At 39.1% G+C, this 18,836-nt stretch overlaps 1 protein-coding gene across 10 annotated transcripts in view; it reads left to right on the top strand.

Moving 5' to 3' along the window:
- Positions 1-18,836, top strand: part of gab1 (GRB2-associated binding protein 1) — a 219,579-nt gene that overhangs the window by 84,098 nt on the left and 116,645 nt on the right. Inside the window, exon 1 of one of the 10 annotated variants that reach the window (XM_060851706.1) lies at positions 5,740-5,810. The exons of the other annotated variants lie outside the window; for them this stretch is intronic. Within the exon in view, the coding sequence (XP_060707689.1) occupies positions 5,745-5,810 (66 nt within the window). The 5' untranslated portion in view covers positions 5,740-5,744. Of the gene's footprint in view, positions 1-5,739; positions 5,811-18,836 lie in introns of those variants that run through there. 10 annotated transcript variants of the gene reach the window in all.

The raw sequence follows: 18,836 nt of genomic DNA, 5'->3' as shown, positions 1-18,836 counted from the left end.
AAAGCAGCAAAATGCTACAAGAAACGGGAACAACAATGACTTCAGTAATATATAAGCTGCTTCCAATGAAAAATAAGGACTGGAATTCATGTAGTTATTTTCAGTTTCTTTGAACTATAGATTATGGAATAAAATATGGACCTTTTTCCTTTTCCACCCTTTGCGGAGCAAAACAAGACTGGGAACCTACGCTGCCTTTATTTAGTCTTATCGAAGACTTGTACAGTGCTCAAAGATTATTTTCAACAGCCAGTTAATTCTCGTTTTAACCATGACAAACATTGTTCAAACAGTTCAAGTACAACTAGTTTCACAGTCATTTTGTGGCCTGTTTTTACTTCAAACTTATCAAAAAGCTAAATTCTATTCAGTTTCTGCATGCTTGTCACTGCTGCTTCAAAACAATACATATATTGGAATTCAAAAGCAAAACCAATTTGATGAATCAAACATTGTGGGTCTAAAGTATTATTCTGTGAAATAGCATAGTTTGACACTTGTCAGGAATTGAAACATTCCTGTAGCTAACCAATATGAATTGAAATTTGACAACTAAAATGATTACTGTGTAATGAAAGGCCAAGCAGTAACTAGCATCCAGAATCACACTACTGCGATCTGCAGATTAAAAAAAAACTGTTTGGTGCAGGTAGACGCAAACTGGTTTTAAATTTGAACTTTCAAAAACACAGCCTATTTTAGCTTTACTATGTCCAGAGTATTCATTATAAATTCAGTGTTAATACATCAGCTTGGATAAATGGAATTGTCCACAAAGTTGGCCATTGGCCATGTGTGGCTAATTGAAATTTGGATGTTGGTAATTGCATTTTGGATTTGTAAATTTTAAGAAGTAGTAGTAGATACAGTTGATAAGTCAAGACTAGCTTTTATCCTTCAACTAACACCACCAAAAACTGAACAAATGAAGAAACTAATTTGTTGCTCGAGGGGTTCTGGCTATGTGCTAACTGTATGTGACGTATTTTGTGATACTCTGAAGACTGTGAGCAGTATATACATGCAAGATCTTTTGTAGGACTGAGTACAGAACCACTTTTAGTTCCTCTCCTAAATAATAAAGCACACCCGGTTTTGTAGAAACATAAATAATCAGGACCATTGTTTGGCAGAATTCCTGGGAAAATGCACAGAATCGCAAAAAAAACCCACAAAACGCTGGTTAAAAATCCCAAACAACTAAAATAGATTCTGCCTTAGTTACTGAAAAGTCATTTGGTACAATTATAGTTGGACACATTACAAAATGCAGTCTCTAAAATACCAGTAAAAATGATGGAATGCCATGCAATAAGATGATTCAGTTGTAATGACAGCAATGTTGATTGGTGCAGAGTTTAGTGATTCATTTCAATGTTGTTTGCTTTTCCATATACTTTAACACAACATTCATTTTGGGGAAAGAGTTCAAATAGTTTGTATTTTTCTGCAACTATAATATAAATTTAAACAGAACTGCAAATGTAAAAGAAAATACATCCTCTAGCTGCTGAGAATATTTTTGAAATGAGTAACAACATTCCAAGAAGACCCAGTCTAAATTGGAAGGATGAAAATGATATTGCTCTCAAATGGCTTTTTGGATCCACTGTGAAGTAAATGTGAAGTTTGCTCCCGTTCTTTGAGATTAAAGTACTTCGGGCAGACAAATTTTAATGTCACAGATCTGTTAAGATTGAGGCTGGTGATGTGCACATTTGCTCGAGTTCCATTACTCCGTGGGTCCAACATAAGTTGTTTTTTTTTTCCAGTCATTCAGATGAATTAAATACCTAATTGATATCTGGTTTTAAACAAAATTTATCAAGCATATGATGGTTTATTATCAAGACAAATCTCATTTTCAGTAAAGATGTAATAATTGGTTAATATTCAAAATCAGCAATTTGAAATATAAATACTTGTCTCCTTAGATATCCACAAACGCACATGGACATGCATGTGTGAACACATTTCTCCTTTTCTGAACAGAGAATAAATAACATTTCACTGCAGTAATTAGCTGACTGAAAAGCCACTTATCTTCAAGAGTAACTAGTCAAAACGGAGAATATTCAGTTGCCTGTTGGTCTGTCATATGTAGTCAAGACTCTAACCACTGTTGGGAATATATATTTGTATCTAAGGACTATTTTGGGGGGTGGGGGTTAAAAACATGGAATATTTTGAACTGATTGGATTGTAAAGGGTTTGTAACCACATGATTCTTGGAAACAAAGCCAACAGTTTCGTGCTTTCTGTGGTTTACCTGCTGTTTACTGCAAATCATGTGATTTAGGAGAAACAGCCAAACAAAGCTTTCATGAAGATAAAGATAAATGTTGTTTTATTGCCTTAGTTACTGGAGCTTAGCTTTCAAAGGACTGGGGGGCTTTATGTTAATAATGGCCCAGCAACTCTTCCAGGTCTTCAGAATTTCATTTTAAAAACCTGGTGTTAGGGTCAAAAAGACACCCCAGAAGCTGCAAGCATCTCACCTGAAATCCTGCTTCTCCGAAGAAACTCCTGGCTGAGAAAATAATATAGTTTGCAAATACCAGTATTTCTACCCACCTAGTAAAGCCTGAAAGGGTGGACCATGTCCAGTCTTGAAAGATGCAAATCCAAGTTGATTGCAATCACAACTGGATGTGTACTTTTAATCAATGGCTGTTGTTGATTCGCTGAATCAACAGTAAATCCAGTGGACATGAGAAGTCATCGCATTTTATCCTTCGTTTCCAGACCCATTGGAGTTGTTTTCCATGGTATGCTAATGTTAAAAATACACCATCTCTGCAGTGTCTATTTTTTTGTGTTGTGAGAGTTTGTGTGGCACTAAGGAGATATTGTAGTATTGCTGTTAAACAGCATTTGCCACTTCTTTTAAGAATAAGATTTGTTCATCATAAATTAATTACTTTTAGTCCTTAAAAGAAGCCTGTAGATGTTTCTTTTACTCTGGGTAGCAGGAGAGAAGAGAAGCAATTGGCTAATTTGTTAACTGAATCAACTAATTTACACTAATATAAGGACTAGTGAGGTAGAGACCCTATTATCCTCCCATGTTTCCCATCACAGTTGTAACATCATACACAATTGGTCTCTGAAGTTTTGTAGACAAAGCCTGCTGAGGCTTATCGATATGACATGGAAGTGGTCTGTCAATTACACATTTGTTTTCAAAGGAATAACTAGGTATTACCCTGAACTCAATAAGAATTTTTTTCTTAGAAATGAGAGGTCAGCTGGATAGCTTGTTCTTAGCAAGCTTTCCTATGACTTGGCTTGTTCTTGGTGGGCTTCCCTTCAATTGAACCAGATAACTAAGCTCCTCTGCATGCCAGTTATGTTCAAAAGAGCCTCAACAGAGGTCTACAGGAAGTTATAACCAGTCACATGACTTACAGGGAGCCTTGATAAAAGAAATCTCCAATGTCCACAATGTTTCCAAAGTTTGAGTTCTTCAAGCAATATGAAGTATAAAGTGTCTTCATAAGCTAAAAGGATGCCACTTGTGGGAATACAAACATTCACACCTCTTTAGTAAAGACTGAGCTCATGCCTGATGCATGCTGAAAAATAAACAAAGCTTGACTTAGCATTTACATAAGTGTAGATTTAGAATTGTTTTCATTGCAAATATGATGGGCCAAAGGGGCTCTTCTGTATTGCATGATTCTGTTATAATTGGCCTGGGAATGTATGCTGCTAGTTCCAGGTGAAAAACATGTTTGATTACAGCACACTGAAATTCCCTTTCCTCCCATGAATTTGTTTTTTTTTAAGTAATTTAAAGCTCTATAAGTGCTACCATTTCTCCTTTTGTGATTAAATCCTGAAAGATATTTCTTGCCATGGTTTTAATATTTCAAAATTGTCAATCTAATTTAAGTTGCTCAATAGTAATAAACTGACGTAAGGTATCATCAACACAAATTGCAGATGCCAGAAATCTGAAATTAAAAGAGAAAATATTGGAAATAGTCAACAGGTCACACAGTATCAGTGTAGACAAAAACCAAGTGAATGCTGCTAATCTGTGACTTTTTATTCGAAATATTCTGATAAAAGTGCCAAAACCTGAAATTTTAACTTTCTTTCTTCCCAAGTGCTGTGTGATCTCCAGAGGTTTTGCAACATTGGTGCAGATTTCTGAATTGAGTGGTCAGCCAAAAATCTACCTTTATTTTAAAATATATTTTGCTTCAACTGAACCTCCATTATCCCTAATCTACTCTTTACCTACAACATCTTGAGTTGGTGGGATAATGTAGTTAAAGCTGTGAATGCTTTCAGTCAAACAAATCTGATGGAATTGGCAGAAACAATTTCAAGCTTGTAGCTTTTCTTTACAGGATTCCATTTGTGATGTCTTCAAATTGACATGACTGTGTTAATATTTTTTCATAATATCGAATCATGAAGCCATTGAGGAATTTTCCTTTTGAAGAAAACTGAAGAGAAAAGCTGTTCAATTCAGACTTAATGGTACAAGGGCATTTGTTTCTTTTTCCCCAAGAATAACCAATGTAATCACTACTTTTTAATGTAGAATAAACATCTATTAATGCTTATAAATAATATCATGAAGAGGGAATGGAAAGACAAATGCAAGTTCAAGCGAAATGAGATAATTGCATCATTGGTGCACTTCTCAGTGATCTTACAAAATTACATCCACAGAACTGTCATGTTTGTTGCTAAGTGTAATGAATAATAAATAGTGTCTGGTTAGAACCAAATAACATTCCTGAGCTGCTTACTATTTGTTTATATTTTTGTTTCCTTCTCCGAGGGATCAATTGTTGTATTCTATATTGTAAATCGGTCTAACTCCCACACATTGGTTTCTCAACTCTGTTCTTGGCTCTGTCTCAAATAGGTAATATCATTAGATTTTGTATCTCATTCATACTGTTGCTCTGCTTGTGAGGTAGTGCTATAATGTCTGTTAGTGAGCAACTTGAGTGCCACTAGTGGTGGGAAACATTGTGTTGCAAGGTGTGCTAATGGCAAAAATTGTGAAAGCAATGGAACTAGCTTCTCTGTGCAATTGTTCCAGTTGCTGTTGTGCCCTACTGTATGAATGAGTCCAATTTGGAATATGAGGTATATTAAAGATACTGCAAGATAAAATTGATACTGAGGTGAACTAACAAAGTATCTAGTTTAAGTAAACAATAATTGACTAGAGATAGAACCATTGAATTTTATATCACAAGCATACCATTAGATCCTTTTGTCTGTTCCAATTCTTCTTTAGAGCAATCCAAGTGATTATACCTGTAATGTTTTTATTGTCTCTCAATGAAGTGTATTTGTCTAATTCTCTGTGAAACGTGTTGCAGTCAATCCCAGTGGCATACTATTTTATGCTTTTAAGAATCTCTTCACATTTCTCATTCATTTTTTTTAGCAAATGTTTTAAGTTGATCACACTATCAGTTTGCAAATAAATTGAGTTTGCTTTTCTGCCTGTGTAGGCTTTAGAGTGTGGGGTGAGGGGGCACCATTTTTAATGGGTATATGGAAAGGCAGCAATGATTTGTAGTCTCATCCCAGATTTACAACTGATTTGAGAAGGGATGATGGATTTATTTTTTGCATGGACATGCTTGATGTGGTGTTCTGCTGCTGGTGACTGTTATTTTCAGTCCATTGTGTCTACTTCCTGTGTGTCAAAGGTCTTTGGAGGAGGGTGGTGTAAAGATGGGAAGCTGGCAGGAAAGTGACCAGACTGCATGTCGCAGGGCAGGCTCAACTGCAGGAACAGCTGGGGCATTGACCGAATTCACAGCCAACAAAGGGTAAAGCTTTGGTGAAAGTAATTTCACAAATTGCAGATGGTCTTTCAACTGAAGCATTCCCATTTAGCTGAGATTTTGTTTTTGGATTTGAAACATCCCCTTAAGTCAAGCTGAAGGAGGAGATGCATGAAAGTGAGAGTCCAAGGCTTGGGCTATTATTCTGTAGCTGCTGGGATGTCAACATATTGTAGTTTTCTCCTTAGAAGATGGAAATCCTTTAACTATTTTGTGGGATAGTGCAGTACTATGTTCTTCAAAAAGGATTGTACAAAGTTAGAAACTTGTTGAATGGTGATGTTTTCTGTGATGCTTTTCCAATGAATCCAGTGTATATTTTTGAAATTCTGAATGTTCACAAATAATTGAGATTCTGATCCTAATTAACATTCATTGCTGGTAATGTTAATACATGTAAAACAAGTATAGTCTGTTTTGATAAAGCAATCTTGAAGTTAGCAATAGAATCTTTTGAGCAGCAAGTCTAAATTCGCACTAACAAAAATAATTGAACAAATCTTTTTGTGCAAACTTTGCTTGCAAGTTTTCTTAATGTTGGTTTTAAACAATATTTTTTAAAAGGGCTTTTACCTTCCACACCAGATAATCGTATCTGCACGTGTTTATTTTTAACTTCGACATCCTATTGTGCATAGATAATATCTGGTCTATTCTATAAATTAATTATAGTAATGTCAGGTTCTTATTCTTACTGCTTCGCTTTGATTAGCATTTCACTTTGCTGCAATGGTAATATCTATGAATATAGCAGAGGTCTGTTGTGAAGTTTATGCTTTAGAATTCTAATCGATTAGAGCTGTTTGATCTACTTTTTTGTTCTTGAGTCAGTTTCTTATGAAACTTCAGCAAATGAATGCAATTTGGTTGAAGTTTTGGGCTATTTTTATAATCCCCTCAAATTGGCCATTGAGACTAACTAATGTAAAAGTCCTTTTGAAAACAGGAAACTCAGCCACTGTGTGTGTGTGAGAGAGGAACAGATGATCAGGATGATAGCCAGCTGAGTGGAAACTTCCAGTGAGCCTGTTTTTTCCTTGTTTTGCTCAGTGCACAACTGAGCTTCCTGGAAAACTCAAAAAAAAATTGATTCCATAGTTTTGGGTTTTTTTTTACATATGCAATAAATAGTTTCCCATTTTGTTGTGAACTGCCACCACTATAGTGCAAAAATGCACCTTTTTGTGATTGTGCAATTTACCTTATTTCCTAAATCTGATCAGTTATGGCTTTTCAATTTGTCATGAAATACTAGTAAAGGACTATTTCAAACATGGGTTTATGATTACAGAAATATCTTTTATGTGGATATCATTTTAAATATTGTTATATTGGTGATTAACGTGCTACCTCAAATGTAAATGGAGAAGACAATGTTGCGGTATGATCCAATGTGTATTAATAGATGTTTGGCTTGACCTTGTTCCATTGTGATAAGGAGCTAATATGTTCCCCTTGTTAGAGTGTATGGTGGAGCTGATCAATTATAATGTTGTCATGTCCAGAATCTTTTAGTTAGCTTTACAACTCAATAAATTGCCAGAGATTTGGGCCTTCACTTCTATAGCAAAATAATCCTGAGGTTAATGTATCCCACTGTTACTTAGGAGTAAATTGGATCTACTTGAAGTTGTGACACTTGTTTAAACTCAAATATTCAAAGATTGTATCACATAACTTTGTGAAAATGGTACTTGCTGTATAGCTTAGCATGGAAATGCATTGAATTTGTGAGGTTATTGTATCTGTTCTTGGATCTGAATTATATTTATAATTAATCTGGTCTCTCAGGTTATGACCACCTGGAGTAGGTGTGACTTGAATCTGACCCAGAGGTAAGGACACTACCGTTGCACTGAGATATAAATTGAACTTACCTCAACATTAGATCTTGTCTGTTCAAGTATTAATTAGTGACATGTTATATCAATAAACATTATTTTAAAAATAAACTTCACCCTCCCTGGCACTGACTGTAAGTAATCTGTCATTCCTTCTCATTAATTATTGGAGCTTTTTAAAAACTTCCCTCTCACCGATCTCCATTTTTTTTCCTCTCTTTCCTCTTTCTAATTTGACATTGAAATTTCCCATTTTTAAAATTCATACTCCTCAGACCATCCAATTATTAAGTGTCATTTAACAGGGCAAACAGTGTTGTCTGTCTTTAATCATTGAGGGATACAGGAAATATGAGATTTCAATGTGCCATTGTTAGCTGACAATTTTAAGTTTGTTCATAAAAGAAAACTTAAGTGCAAAGATACATCTGTATAATGACCAATACTATTAGGTGCCCTGATGATTAGGTTAGATTAGATTCCCTACAGTGTGGAAACAGGCCCTTTGGCCCAACCAGTCCACACTAACCCTCCGAAGAGTAACCCACCCAGACCCATTCCCCCTAACTGATGCACCTAACTGTATGGACAATTTTAGCATGATCAATTCACCTGACGTGCACATCTTTGGACTGGGAGGAAACCCACGGAGATACGAGGAGAATGTGCAAAACCTGGGCCCCTGGCGCTGTGAGGCAGCAATGCTAACCACTGAGCCACCATATCAAAACCTGTCAGAAGATCTTTTTGATTTCTGATCAAATTTTGGAACTGATGTTGCCCTGCCTTTTAGTATTTTGATCTATTAATGTGTGCCCTATCTACCTGCTTGGGTGAACAAACAATATCTTCTGGCATGATTTGAATATCACTGGGATGGGGTGTTTTGAACCAATAATTATCCCTTTAGATAATGTCACCTAATCAGAATAACTTTTTTCCCCCCCTCCTTACTGTTTGCAAAAGCCTGTATACAAATTTGGCTGCCACATGTTACTTTGTAAGTGATAATAACTCCAAAGTAATTACTTGGTTGTGAAGTGTTCCAGAATTTTTTTCATTATATAAAAGGCATCTGACAAATGCAAGCACTCCCTGTTTACCTAGTGGGCACAGTCAGAGTTAATTACTTTGGAGGTAAAAGTGGTTAATTACAATCTAATTGCAGCCCTCTTAAATTAGATTGTAAAAATGTTTCTTTTCCTCTGTTTTATTTCCTGTTCATATTGTTCTCTAGGGCTAAAACCTCACAGAGCTGATTACTTCCACATCCTGTTCTAGTTTGGGCCTGGCTACCAGGTGAACTTCGGTCTTTGTTTACTTCCCCACTTGAAGATAGCAGTCTAATGCCTTCTGAGGAGGACAGCTCAGCTACAGTCACAGATGTACGGCATGGAAACATACCCTTCAGCCCAACTCTTCTATGCCGACAAGATATCTCAACCTAATCTAGTCCCATTTGCCAACATTTAGTCCATATACCCACCCAGATGCTTTTTAAGTGCTGTAATTGTACCAGCCCCCACCACTTTTTTTCTGGCTGTTCAATCCACACCCCCTCAAGCACCACCCTCTGCATGAAAAACGTTGCTCCTTCGATCCCTTTTAAATCTTTCTCCCCTCACCTTAAACCTATCCCCTCTACTTCTGGACTACCCTCCCCACGGAAAAGACTTTGTCTATTTACCCTATCTATGCCCCACATGATTTTATAAAACTTTTAAGGATCACCCCTTCCAACATTCCAGGGAAAACAGCCCCAGCTTATTCAGCCTCTCCCTATCGGTCAAACCCTTCAACCCAGGAAACGCTCTTTATAGATCTTTTCAGAAATCTTTCAAGTTTTTCAACATCCTTCCTATAGCAGGGAGACCAGAATTGCATGCAGTATTCCAATAGCGGCCTAACTAGTGTCTTGTACAGACATAACATGACGTCTCAACTCCTACACTGCCTTCACTATCCTATTTAACTGAAACTCCACTTTCAAGGAACTATGAACCTAAACTCCACAGTCTTTGTTTAGTAACACTCTCCAGGATCTTTCCATTAAGTGTATAAGGCCACCCTGGTTTGCCTTTCCAAGATATAGCACCTGACACCTTATCTAAATTAAGCACCATCTGTCACTCTTCAGCCCATTGGCTCATCTATAGAACATAGAACGTTACAGTGCAATACAGGCCCTTCGGCCCTCGATGTTGCGCTGACCTGTCATACCAATCTGAAGCCTACCTAACCTACACTATTCCATGTACGTCCATATGCTTGTCCAATGACGACTTAAATGTACTTAAAGTTGGTGAATCTAATACCGTTGCAGGCAAAGCATTCCGTACCCTTACTACTCTGAGTAAAGAAACTACCTCTGACATCTGTCCTACATCTATCACCCCTCAATTTAAAGCTATGCCCCCTCATGCTTGCTGTCATCATACTTGGAAAAAGGATCTCCCTGTTCACTCTATCTAACCCTCTGATTATCTTCTATGTCTCTATTCAGTCACCTCTCAACCTTCTTCTCTCGAATGAAAATAGCCTCAAGTCCCTTAGCTTTCCTCCATACTAGAGAACATCCTAGTAAATCTCCTCTGCACCCTTTCCAAAACTTCCATGTCCTCCTTATAATACAGTGACCAGAACTGCACACAATACTCCATGTGCGGCCGCACCAGTGTTTTGTACAGCTGCAGCACAACTTCATGGTTCCGGAACTCGATCCCTCTATTAATAAAAGCTAAAACACTGTATGCCTTCTTAACAACCCTGTCAACCAGGGTGGCAACTTTGAAGGATCTGTGTACATGGACACCGAGATCTCTCTGCTCATCTACACTACCAATAATCTTACCATTAGCCCAGTACTTTGCATTCCGGTTACTCCGACCAAAGTGAATCACCTCACACTTGTCCGCACTAAACTCCATTTGCCACCTCTCAGCCCAGCTCTGCAGTTTATCTATGTCTCTCTGTAACCTGCAATATCCTTCGGCACTATCCACAACTCCACCGACCTTCGTGTCAATTGCAAATTTACTAAACCACCCATCTACGCCCTCATCCAGGTCGTTTATAAAAATGACGAACAGCAGTGGACCCAATACCGACCCTTGTACACCACTAGTAACTGGACTCCAGGATGAACATTTCCCATCAACCACCACCCTCTGTCTTCTTTCAGCAAGCCAATTTCACAACTAATCTTGGAGGAACTGTTGGGCGAAGTTCACCGCGCAGAATCCAATAAGTTATTTGTTGTTTTAAGTCTGTCCAAGAGAAAGGCTGCAGTAGTGAGTATAGTGGATTCTTTCTTGACTATATGTTTTTGGAGATAAGTCTCTTGATTAAACTTAAAATATAAGCCATAGCTATTAATTTAACCTGGGGCAGTGTTTGTAGAGGAATAAGATGGTGTTATTTTCTGGGTCTGTAGATTGTGAAGGAGCAAAAATGGCCTTTACAGTGATATGTACAACTTGTCAGATGTGGGAGTTTAAAGAGAGTTTAAGGGTTACTGTGGATTATATCTGCCATAAATGCTGTTGGGTGCAAATCTTATCAGATTGAGTGGATCTGTTGGTTGGAGAGACAAAAAGAAGCGATAAGGAATTTGCAACAGCTTCAGTATGTGATGGATGGCCGTTATAGAAAGGGGGGAAAGTCTCAGATACAGTCACATACGTGGGTTAACTCCAGGAAGCATAAGAGAGGAAGGCAACTAGAGCAGGAGTCTTTTGTGGATATACCCATTTCAAACAGGTATGCTGTTTTGGAAAATGTAGGGGGTGATGGATTCTCAGGGGAATGTAGCATAAACAAGCCAAGTTTCTGGTATTGAGACTGGCTCTAATGCAATGAGGGCTACGTCAGCTTCCAAGAGATCCATAGTGTTAGGGGATTCTGTAGTCCGAGGTACAGACAGACGTTTCTGTGGCCTGCAGAGAGATAGCAGAGAGGTGGGTTGTTTCCCTGGTGCCAGGATCAAGGATGTCTGAGAGGGTGCAAAATGTTCTCATGGGGGAGAGGGGCCAGCAGGAGATCATTGTCCACATTGGAACCAACGACATAGGAAGGGAAGAGGTTGAGATTCTGAAGGGAGATTAGAGAGTTGGGCAGAAATTTTAAAAAGGAGGTCCTCAAGGATAGTAATATCTGGATTACTCCCAGTGTTACGAGCTAGTGAGGGCAGGAATAGAAGGATAGAGCAGATGAATGCATGGCTGAGGAGCTGGTGTATGGGAGAAGGATTCACATTTTTGGATCCTTGGAATCTCTTTTGGGGTAGAAGTGACCTGTACAAGAAGGATGGATTGCACCTAAATTGGAAGGGGACTGATATATTGGCAGGGAGATTTGCTAGAAGAGCTTGGGAGGATTTAAACTAGTAAGGTGGTGGGGTGGGACCCAGGGAGATAGTGAGGAAAGAGATCGATGTGAGACGGGTACAGCTGAGAACAGAAGTGAGTCAAATAGGCAGGGACAAGGTAGGACTAATAAATTAAATTGCATTTATTTCAATGCAAAAGGTCTAACAGGGAAGGCAGATGAACTCAGGGCATGGTTAGAAACATGGGACTGGGATATCATAGCAATTACGAAAACATGGCTCAGGGATGGGCAGGACTAGCAGCTGAATGTTCCAGGATACAAATGCTACAGGAAAGATAGAAAGGGAGACAAAAGAGGAGGGGGAGTGATATTTTTGATAAGGGATAGCATTACAGCTGTGGTAAGGGAGGATATTCCCGGAAATATGTCCAGGGAAGTTATTTGAGTGGAACTGAGAAATAAGAAAGGGGTGATCACCTTATTGGGATTGTATTATAAACCCCCTAATAATCAGAGGGAAATTGAGAAACAAACTTGTAAGGAGATCTCCGCTATCTGTAAGAATAATAGGGTGGTTACGGTAGGGAATTTAACTTTCCAAACATCAACTGGGACTGCCATAGTGTTAAAGGTTTAGATGGAGAGGAATTTAAGTGTGTATAAGACAATTTTCTGATTCAGTATGTGGATGTACCTACTAGAGAAGGTGCAAAACTTGACCTACTCTTGGGAAATAAGGCAGGGCAGGTGACTGAGGTGTCAGTAGGGGAGCACTTTGGGACCAGTGATCATAATTCTATTCGTTTTAAAATAGTGATGGAAAAGGATAGACCAGATCTAAAAGTTGAAGTTCTAATTTGGAGAAAGGCCAATTTTGATGGTATTAGGCAAGAACTTTCAAAAGCTGATTCGAGGCAGATGTTCGCAGGTAAAGGGACGGCTGGAAAATGGGAAGCCTTCAGAAATGAGATAACAAGAATCCAGAGAAAGTATATTCCTGTTAGGGTGAAAGGGAAGGCTGGTAACTATAAGGAATGCTGGATGACTAAAGAAATCGAGGGTTTGGTTAAGAAAAAGAAGGAAGCATATGTCAGGTATAGACAGGATAGATCGAATGAATCCTTAGGTATACTCCAGGGAAATCAGGCAAGCAAAAAGGGGACATGTGATAGCTTTGGCAAATAGAATTAAGAAGAGTCCAAAGGGGTTTTACAAATATATTAAGGACAAAAGCGAACTTGGGAGAGAATAGGGCCCCTCAAAGATCAGCAAGGCGGCCTTTGTGTGGAGCCACAGAAAATTGGGAAATACTAAATGAATATTTTGCATCCGTATTTATTGTGGAAAAGGATATGGAGGATATAGACTATAGGGAAATATATGGTGATATCTTGCAAAATGTCCAGATTACAGAGGAGGAAGTGCTGGATGTCTTGAAACGATTAAAGGTGGATAAATCCTCAGGACCTGATCAGGTGTACCCGAGAACTCTGTGCGAAGCTAGAGAAGTGATTGCTGGGCCTCTTGCTGAGATATTTGTATCATTGATAGTCACAGATGAGGTGATGTAAGACTGGAGGTTGGCAAATGTAGTGCTACTGTTTAAGAAGGGTAGTAAGGACAAGTCAGAGAACTATAGACCAGTGAGCCTGACCTCGGTGGTGGGCAAGTTGTTGGAGGGAATCCTGAGGGACAGGATGTACATGTATTTGGAAAGGCAAGGACTGATTAGGGATAGTCAACATGGCTTTGTGTGTGGGAAATCATGTCTCACAAACTTGATTGAGTTTTTTGAGGAAGTAACAAAAAAGGATTGATGAGGGCAGAGTAGTAGATGTGATCTATATGGACTTCAGTAAGGTGATCGACAAGGTTCCCCATGGGAAACTGATTAGCAAGCTTAGGTCTCACGGAATACAGGGAGAACTAGCCATTTGGATACAGAACTGGCTCAAAGGTAGAAGACATAGGGTGGTGGTGGAGGGTTGTTTTTCAGACTGGAGGCTTGTGACCAGTGGAGTGCCACAAGGATCAGTGCTGGGCCCTCTACTTTTTGTCATTTACATAAATGATTTGGATGCAAACATAAGACGTATAGTTAGTAAGTTTGCAGATGACACCAAAATTGGAGGTGTAGTGGACAGCGAAGAAGGTTACCTCCGATTACAACAGGATCTTGACCAGATGGGCCAATGGGCTGAGAAGTGGCAGGTGGAGTTTAATTCAGATAAATGTGAGGTGCTGCATTTTGGGAAAGCAAATCTTAGCAGGACTTCTACACTTAATGGTAAGGTCCTAGGGAGTGTTGTTGAACAAAGAGACCTTGGAGTGCAGGTTCATAGCTCCTTGAAAGTGAAGTCGCAGGTCGATAGGATAGTGAAGGTGGTGTTTGGTATGCTTTCCCTTATTGGTTAGAGTATTGAATACAGGAGTTGGGAGGGCAGCTGTACAGGACATTGGTTCGGCCTTTGTTGGAATATTGCGTGCAATTCTGGTCTCCTCCCTATTGGAAAGATGTTGTGAAACTTGAAAGGGTTCAGAAAAGATCTACAAGGATGTTTGCCAGGGTTGGAGGATCTGAGCTACAGGGAGAGGCTGAACAGGCTGGGGCTGTTTTCCCTGGAGTGTCGGAGGCTGAGGGGTGTCCTTATAGAGATTTATAAAATTATGAGGGGCATGTCTCTGGTGTCAGGGAGTCCAGAACTAGAAGGTGAGAGGGGAAAGATATAAAAGAGACCTAAGGGGCAACGTTTTCACGCAGAGGGTGTTATGTGTATGGAATGAGCTGCCAGAGGATGTGGTTGAGGCTGGTACAATTGCAACATTTAAGAGGCATTTGAATGTGTATATGAGTAGGAAGGGTTTGGAGGGATATGGGCCGGGTGCTGGCAGGTGGGACTCAATTGGGTTAGGATATCTGGTCGGCATGGATAGGTTGGACCAAAGGGTCTGTTTCCATGTTGTACATCTCTATGGCTCTAATTACTGATCCAAATTGCTATGTCTCCCACAATCTCATTCCTCCGTATTTGTAAAATAGCCTGTTTGGTCACCTTCTCAAAGAACTCAATAAAGTTTGTGAGGCAAGACCTACCCTTCACAAAACTGTGCTGACTATCCCTAATCAAATTATTCTTTTCTAGATGATAAATCCTATCTCTCATAACCTTTTCCAACACTTTACCAACAACTGAAGGAAGGCTCACTGGTCTATAATTACCAGGGCCGTCTCTACTCCCCTTCTTGAACAGGGGAACCACATTTGCTATCCTCCAGTCTTCTGGTACTATTTTGTAGACAATGCCTATTTAAAGATCAATACCAAAGGCTTGGCAATCTCCTCCCTGGCTTCCCAGAGGATCCTAGGATAAATCCCATCTGGCCCAGGGTACTTATCTATTTTCACAATCTGCAGGATTTCTAATACCTCTTCCTTGTGAACCTCAATCCCACCTAGTCTAGTAGCCTGTTTCTCAGTCTCCTCCTCAACAGCATCGTCGTTTTCTAGAGTGAATGCTGTCGACAAATATTCATTTAGTGTTTTCCCCCATCTGCTCTGATTCCACACACAACTTCCCCCTACTGTCCTTGATTGGCCCTAATCTTACTCTTGTTATTCTTTTATTCCTTAAATACCTATAGAAAGCCTTAGGGTTTACCCTGATCCTATCTGCCAGCAACTTCTCATGTCTCCTCTTGACTCTTCTGAGCTCTCTTTTGGTCTTTCCTGGCTACCTTATAACCCTCAAGCACCCTAACTGAGCTTCACATCTCATCTTAACATAAGCTGCCTTTTTTCTCTTGACCAGAGATTCCACTTCCTTTGTAAACCACAGCTCCAGCGCTCTACAGCTTCCTCCCTGCCTGACAGGTACATACTTATCTCAGACACACAAGAGCATTTCCTTGAATAAGCTTCACATTTCTAATGTGCCCATCCTCTGCAGTTTCCTTCCCCATCCTCTGCTTCCTAAATCTTGCCTAATCGCATCGTAATTGCCTTTCCCCCAGCTGTAACTCTTGCCCAGTGAACCTCTTCTGTCTTTTGTCATGCCTTAGAAATCATGTGTTAACAATTCTTTGCTTTCCTTAAACTATAAACCACTGAGCTAAATTACTTTGCACAATCATGCAGCTCACTTGATCAGAAACCTGGGTTTAATTTGTGCAGCTATTAATTCCTCTTGTTGGAATGGTGTAGGCACTAGAAAATAATAGGCCAGAATTTGCTGTAATGGAGCATCTCTTGAGTGTGCCCTATTAATCAGATTTGTGGTCAAGTGTTTGGGCCACTAAATGATTTTCTTTTATGGTTTCTGGAGGGTCAAGGTGGTAATAGCCCATATTTTTCAATGGCCAGATAGCCACTTCTGTAATGTAGATAGGAGTTGTGCATTGAGATCCTGCAGAATCACTAATGTAGTGCACTCTGAGGAAATTGCCTGGGAAATTGAAGATTCAGATGGACAATTCCCCTGCATTGAGGACCTTTCCATTTAAGTCAGAACTTGGAGGGTTCCACTGCAGTTAATACCTCCCCATCTGATGGTGGGAAATGATGCCCTTCTTCATCCCCCACTTCTGCTGGACCCAACTCCTAACAACCATACCCCACCACAAGTCAGGACCCACCTGCACCACCTCCTCCTCAATCCATACATCTGTGACTCTCCAACCTACTCATTTGTCAACTCTCATTTCATTTGGGCCTGACATCCTCCCCTAGGACCCAACATTACACACATGCACACGCACCTTGCATCCTCTTACCCTGCCAACCTAGAACCATAAGTTCTTAGCATTTCCCATGAGATGTCAAAGTCTTAAAGAACTGACTTTCCAGGGTTAACACTAAACTAACTAGACCTGTCAGTGTTCATATTGTACAAAAGTGACACAATTTAGTGTTGAGATACAGGTATAGCTGAGATCTAGGCAACTGGATTGAATTCTGAAGACCAATTAATACCTCAATGATAATTAATGGAATTTGCGAATTATGAAGAGCTTTGAAGGTCTAAAATGATACAGCCATTTTCATTTCTTAGAAAAAATGAAACAGAACAAAATCTGAATGAGACAGGAAAAAAACAAAGCCACTTCCAAATTGTTTAATTATCACACCAAACAATGCCCAATCTTTCTGCCTGAACACAAACTTATGACACTTGTGACTCATTTTCACTTCCTTGTGGAGAGGTGCTACGAATATCTGGTTAATTGTTTTTATGATTTTGCAGCAAGAACTTCTAAATCAGAATAGAAGAGAGAATTATAAAACAGCGGGAGGGCTTACTCTGATAAGATTTGATGACAAGATTAGAATGCACGAGCAGATATGTCTTATTGCGAATATACAGGGTCTTGGTGAGACCAGATTTGATCTCCTCCTTATCTGACAAAGGATGTACTTGGAGTGCAGCGAATGCTTCCCAGACTGTTTCAGGAGCGGCAGGGCTGATGTATGAGGAGAAGTTGAATTGATTAGGGTTGGTGTTGAGAAGAATCTCATAGAAACCTGCAAAATTGCAACAGTACTAGATAGGTAAGATATAGAATGTTCCCAAAGGTCAGGGTGTCTAGAACCAGCAGTACCGTCTAAGGCTATGGGGTAAACTATTTAGGACTAAAACAAGGGGAAATATCTTCACCCAGAGAATGGTGAGTCTGCTCACAGAAGGCAGTTGAGACCAAACCATTAATGATTTCAAAAAGGAATTAAATATAGCACTTAGAACCCTAAAGTGATTTAAAGGATGCGGAAAAGCATTAACAGGCTATTGATTTTGATCAGCCATAATGAATGGAGGGGTAAGCTCAAAGGATTGAATGACTTAGGCCCATTTTCTGCTTCTATGGTATCCGTATGATTGTGAAGAACTGTAGAGCAGAATTCTTTTCTTGGGAGGTGAATTCAAATTTATTCAAGGTGTTCAATGATCGTTAAATATTGAAAAGCTGTTTTTTATTCTGAAGTAAATGCAATGTAAATAAGGGATAATTGACTTAAAAGTCATTTTAAAATAGCCCAGAGCATGGTATGTCATCGTGGATACGAGTGAAACTTAACTTAAGGACATTTATCTGAATTCAAATTAACTGGGTGTTTGCTTGGAAAACCAACTGTAGTGTAGACCTAATAAGGTTTGCAGCAGAGTGAGTGAAGATAGCAAAATAAATGGCAGTTACGTACACCTGCTCTGTAAGCAGAGTAAACAAAAATCAATTTCTTTGACTGTTGGGGAGGCATGTGAGTATTAATCTCCTCTTTTTAATCCTTTTTGAAGGAACAGAAGGTACAAGTTTGCCTGATTTTTGAAGCTTGTGGGATATTCTATAGTGGGCCTGTGTATTTTCACTTCAGCTGGATTAGCTTGAAAGTATTGAAAATAATCAGTAAATGGTACTGTGATATACATGGTTCCTTACAAAGTAAATACCTTTAACTTTAAAGTTGATGTGCCTTTATAAGGGAATTTCGGGGCGAAGTAAGTCTGAGTGCATAATGTGCAGTTGAAGCAACAGTATTAATATCGATCCATTTGTTGTTCCATTTGTTATGTATGCAATAAAATTTGTTTAAAACAAAGTGAAATCTTTTAGCATATTTCTGTTGGTGAAAGCATGATATTTCCATTTCATTTTAAATATTAATGGATTGTAACACCGAGCTTGAATTCATCTTGAGTCAGAAACAGGATCTGGTGCTATATGAGATTTTTTGTTAAACCTGTTAAACAGAAACGGAACTTTCTTTCTCTCCATAGATGCTGAAAGGCCTGCTGAGTTTCTCCAGCAGAGTTAATGTCTCGGTCCAGAAAAGCTGCTTCAGAACTGATGG

This window comes from Hemiscyllium ocellatum, chromosome 36 (genome assembly GCF_020745735.1).
Source record: "Hemiscyllium ocellatum isolate sHemOce1 chromosome 36, sHemOce1.pat.X.cur, whole genome shotgun sequence".
Classification (NCBI taxonomy): Eukaryota; Metazoa; Chordata; class Chondrichthyes; order Orectolobiformes; family Hemiscylliidae; genus Hemiscyllium; species Hemiscyllium ocellatum.
This window is presented reverse-complemented; position numbering and strand designations above follow the sequence as displayed.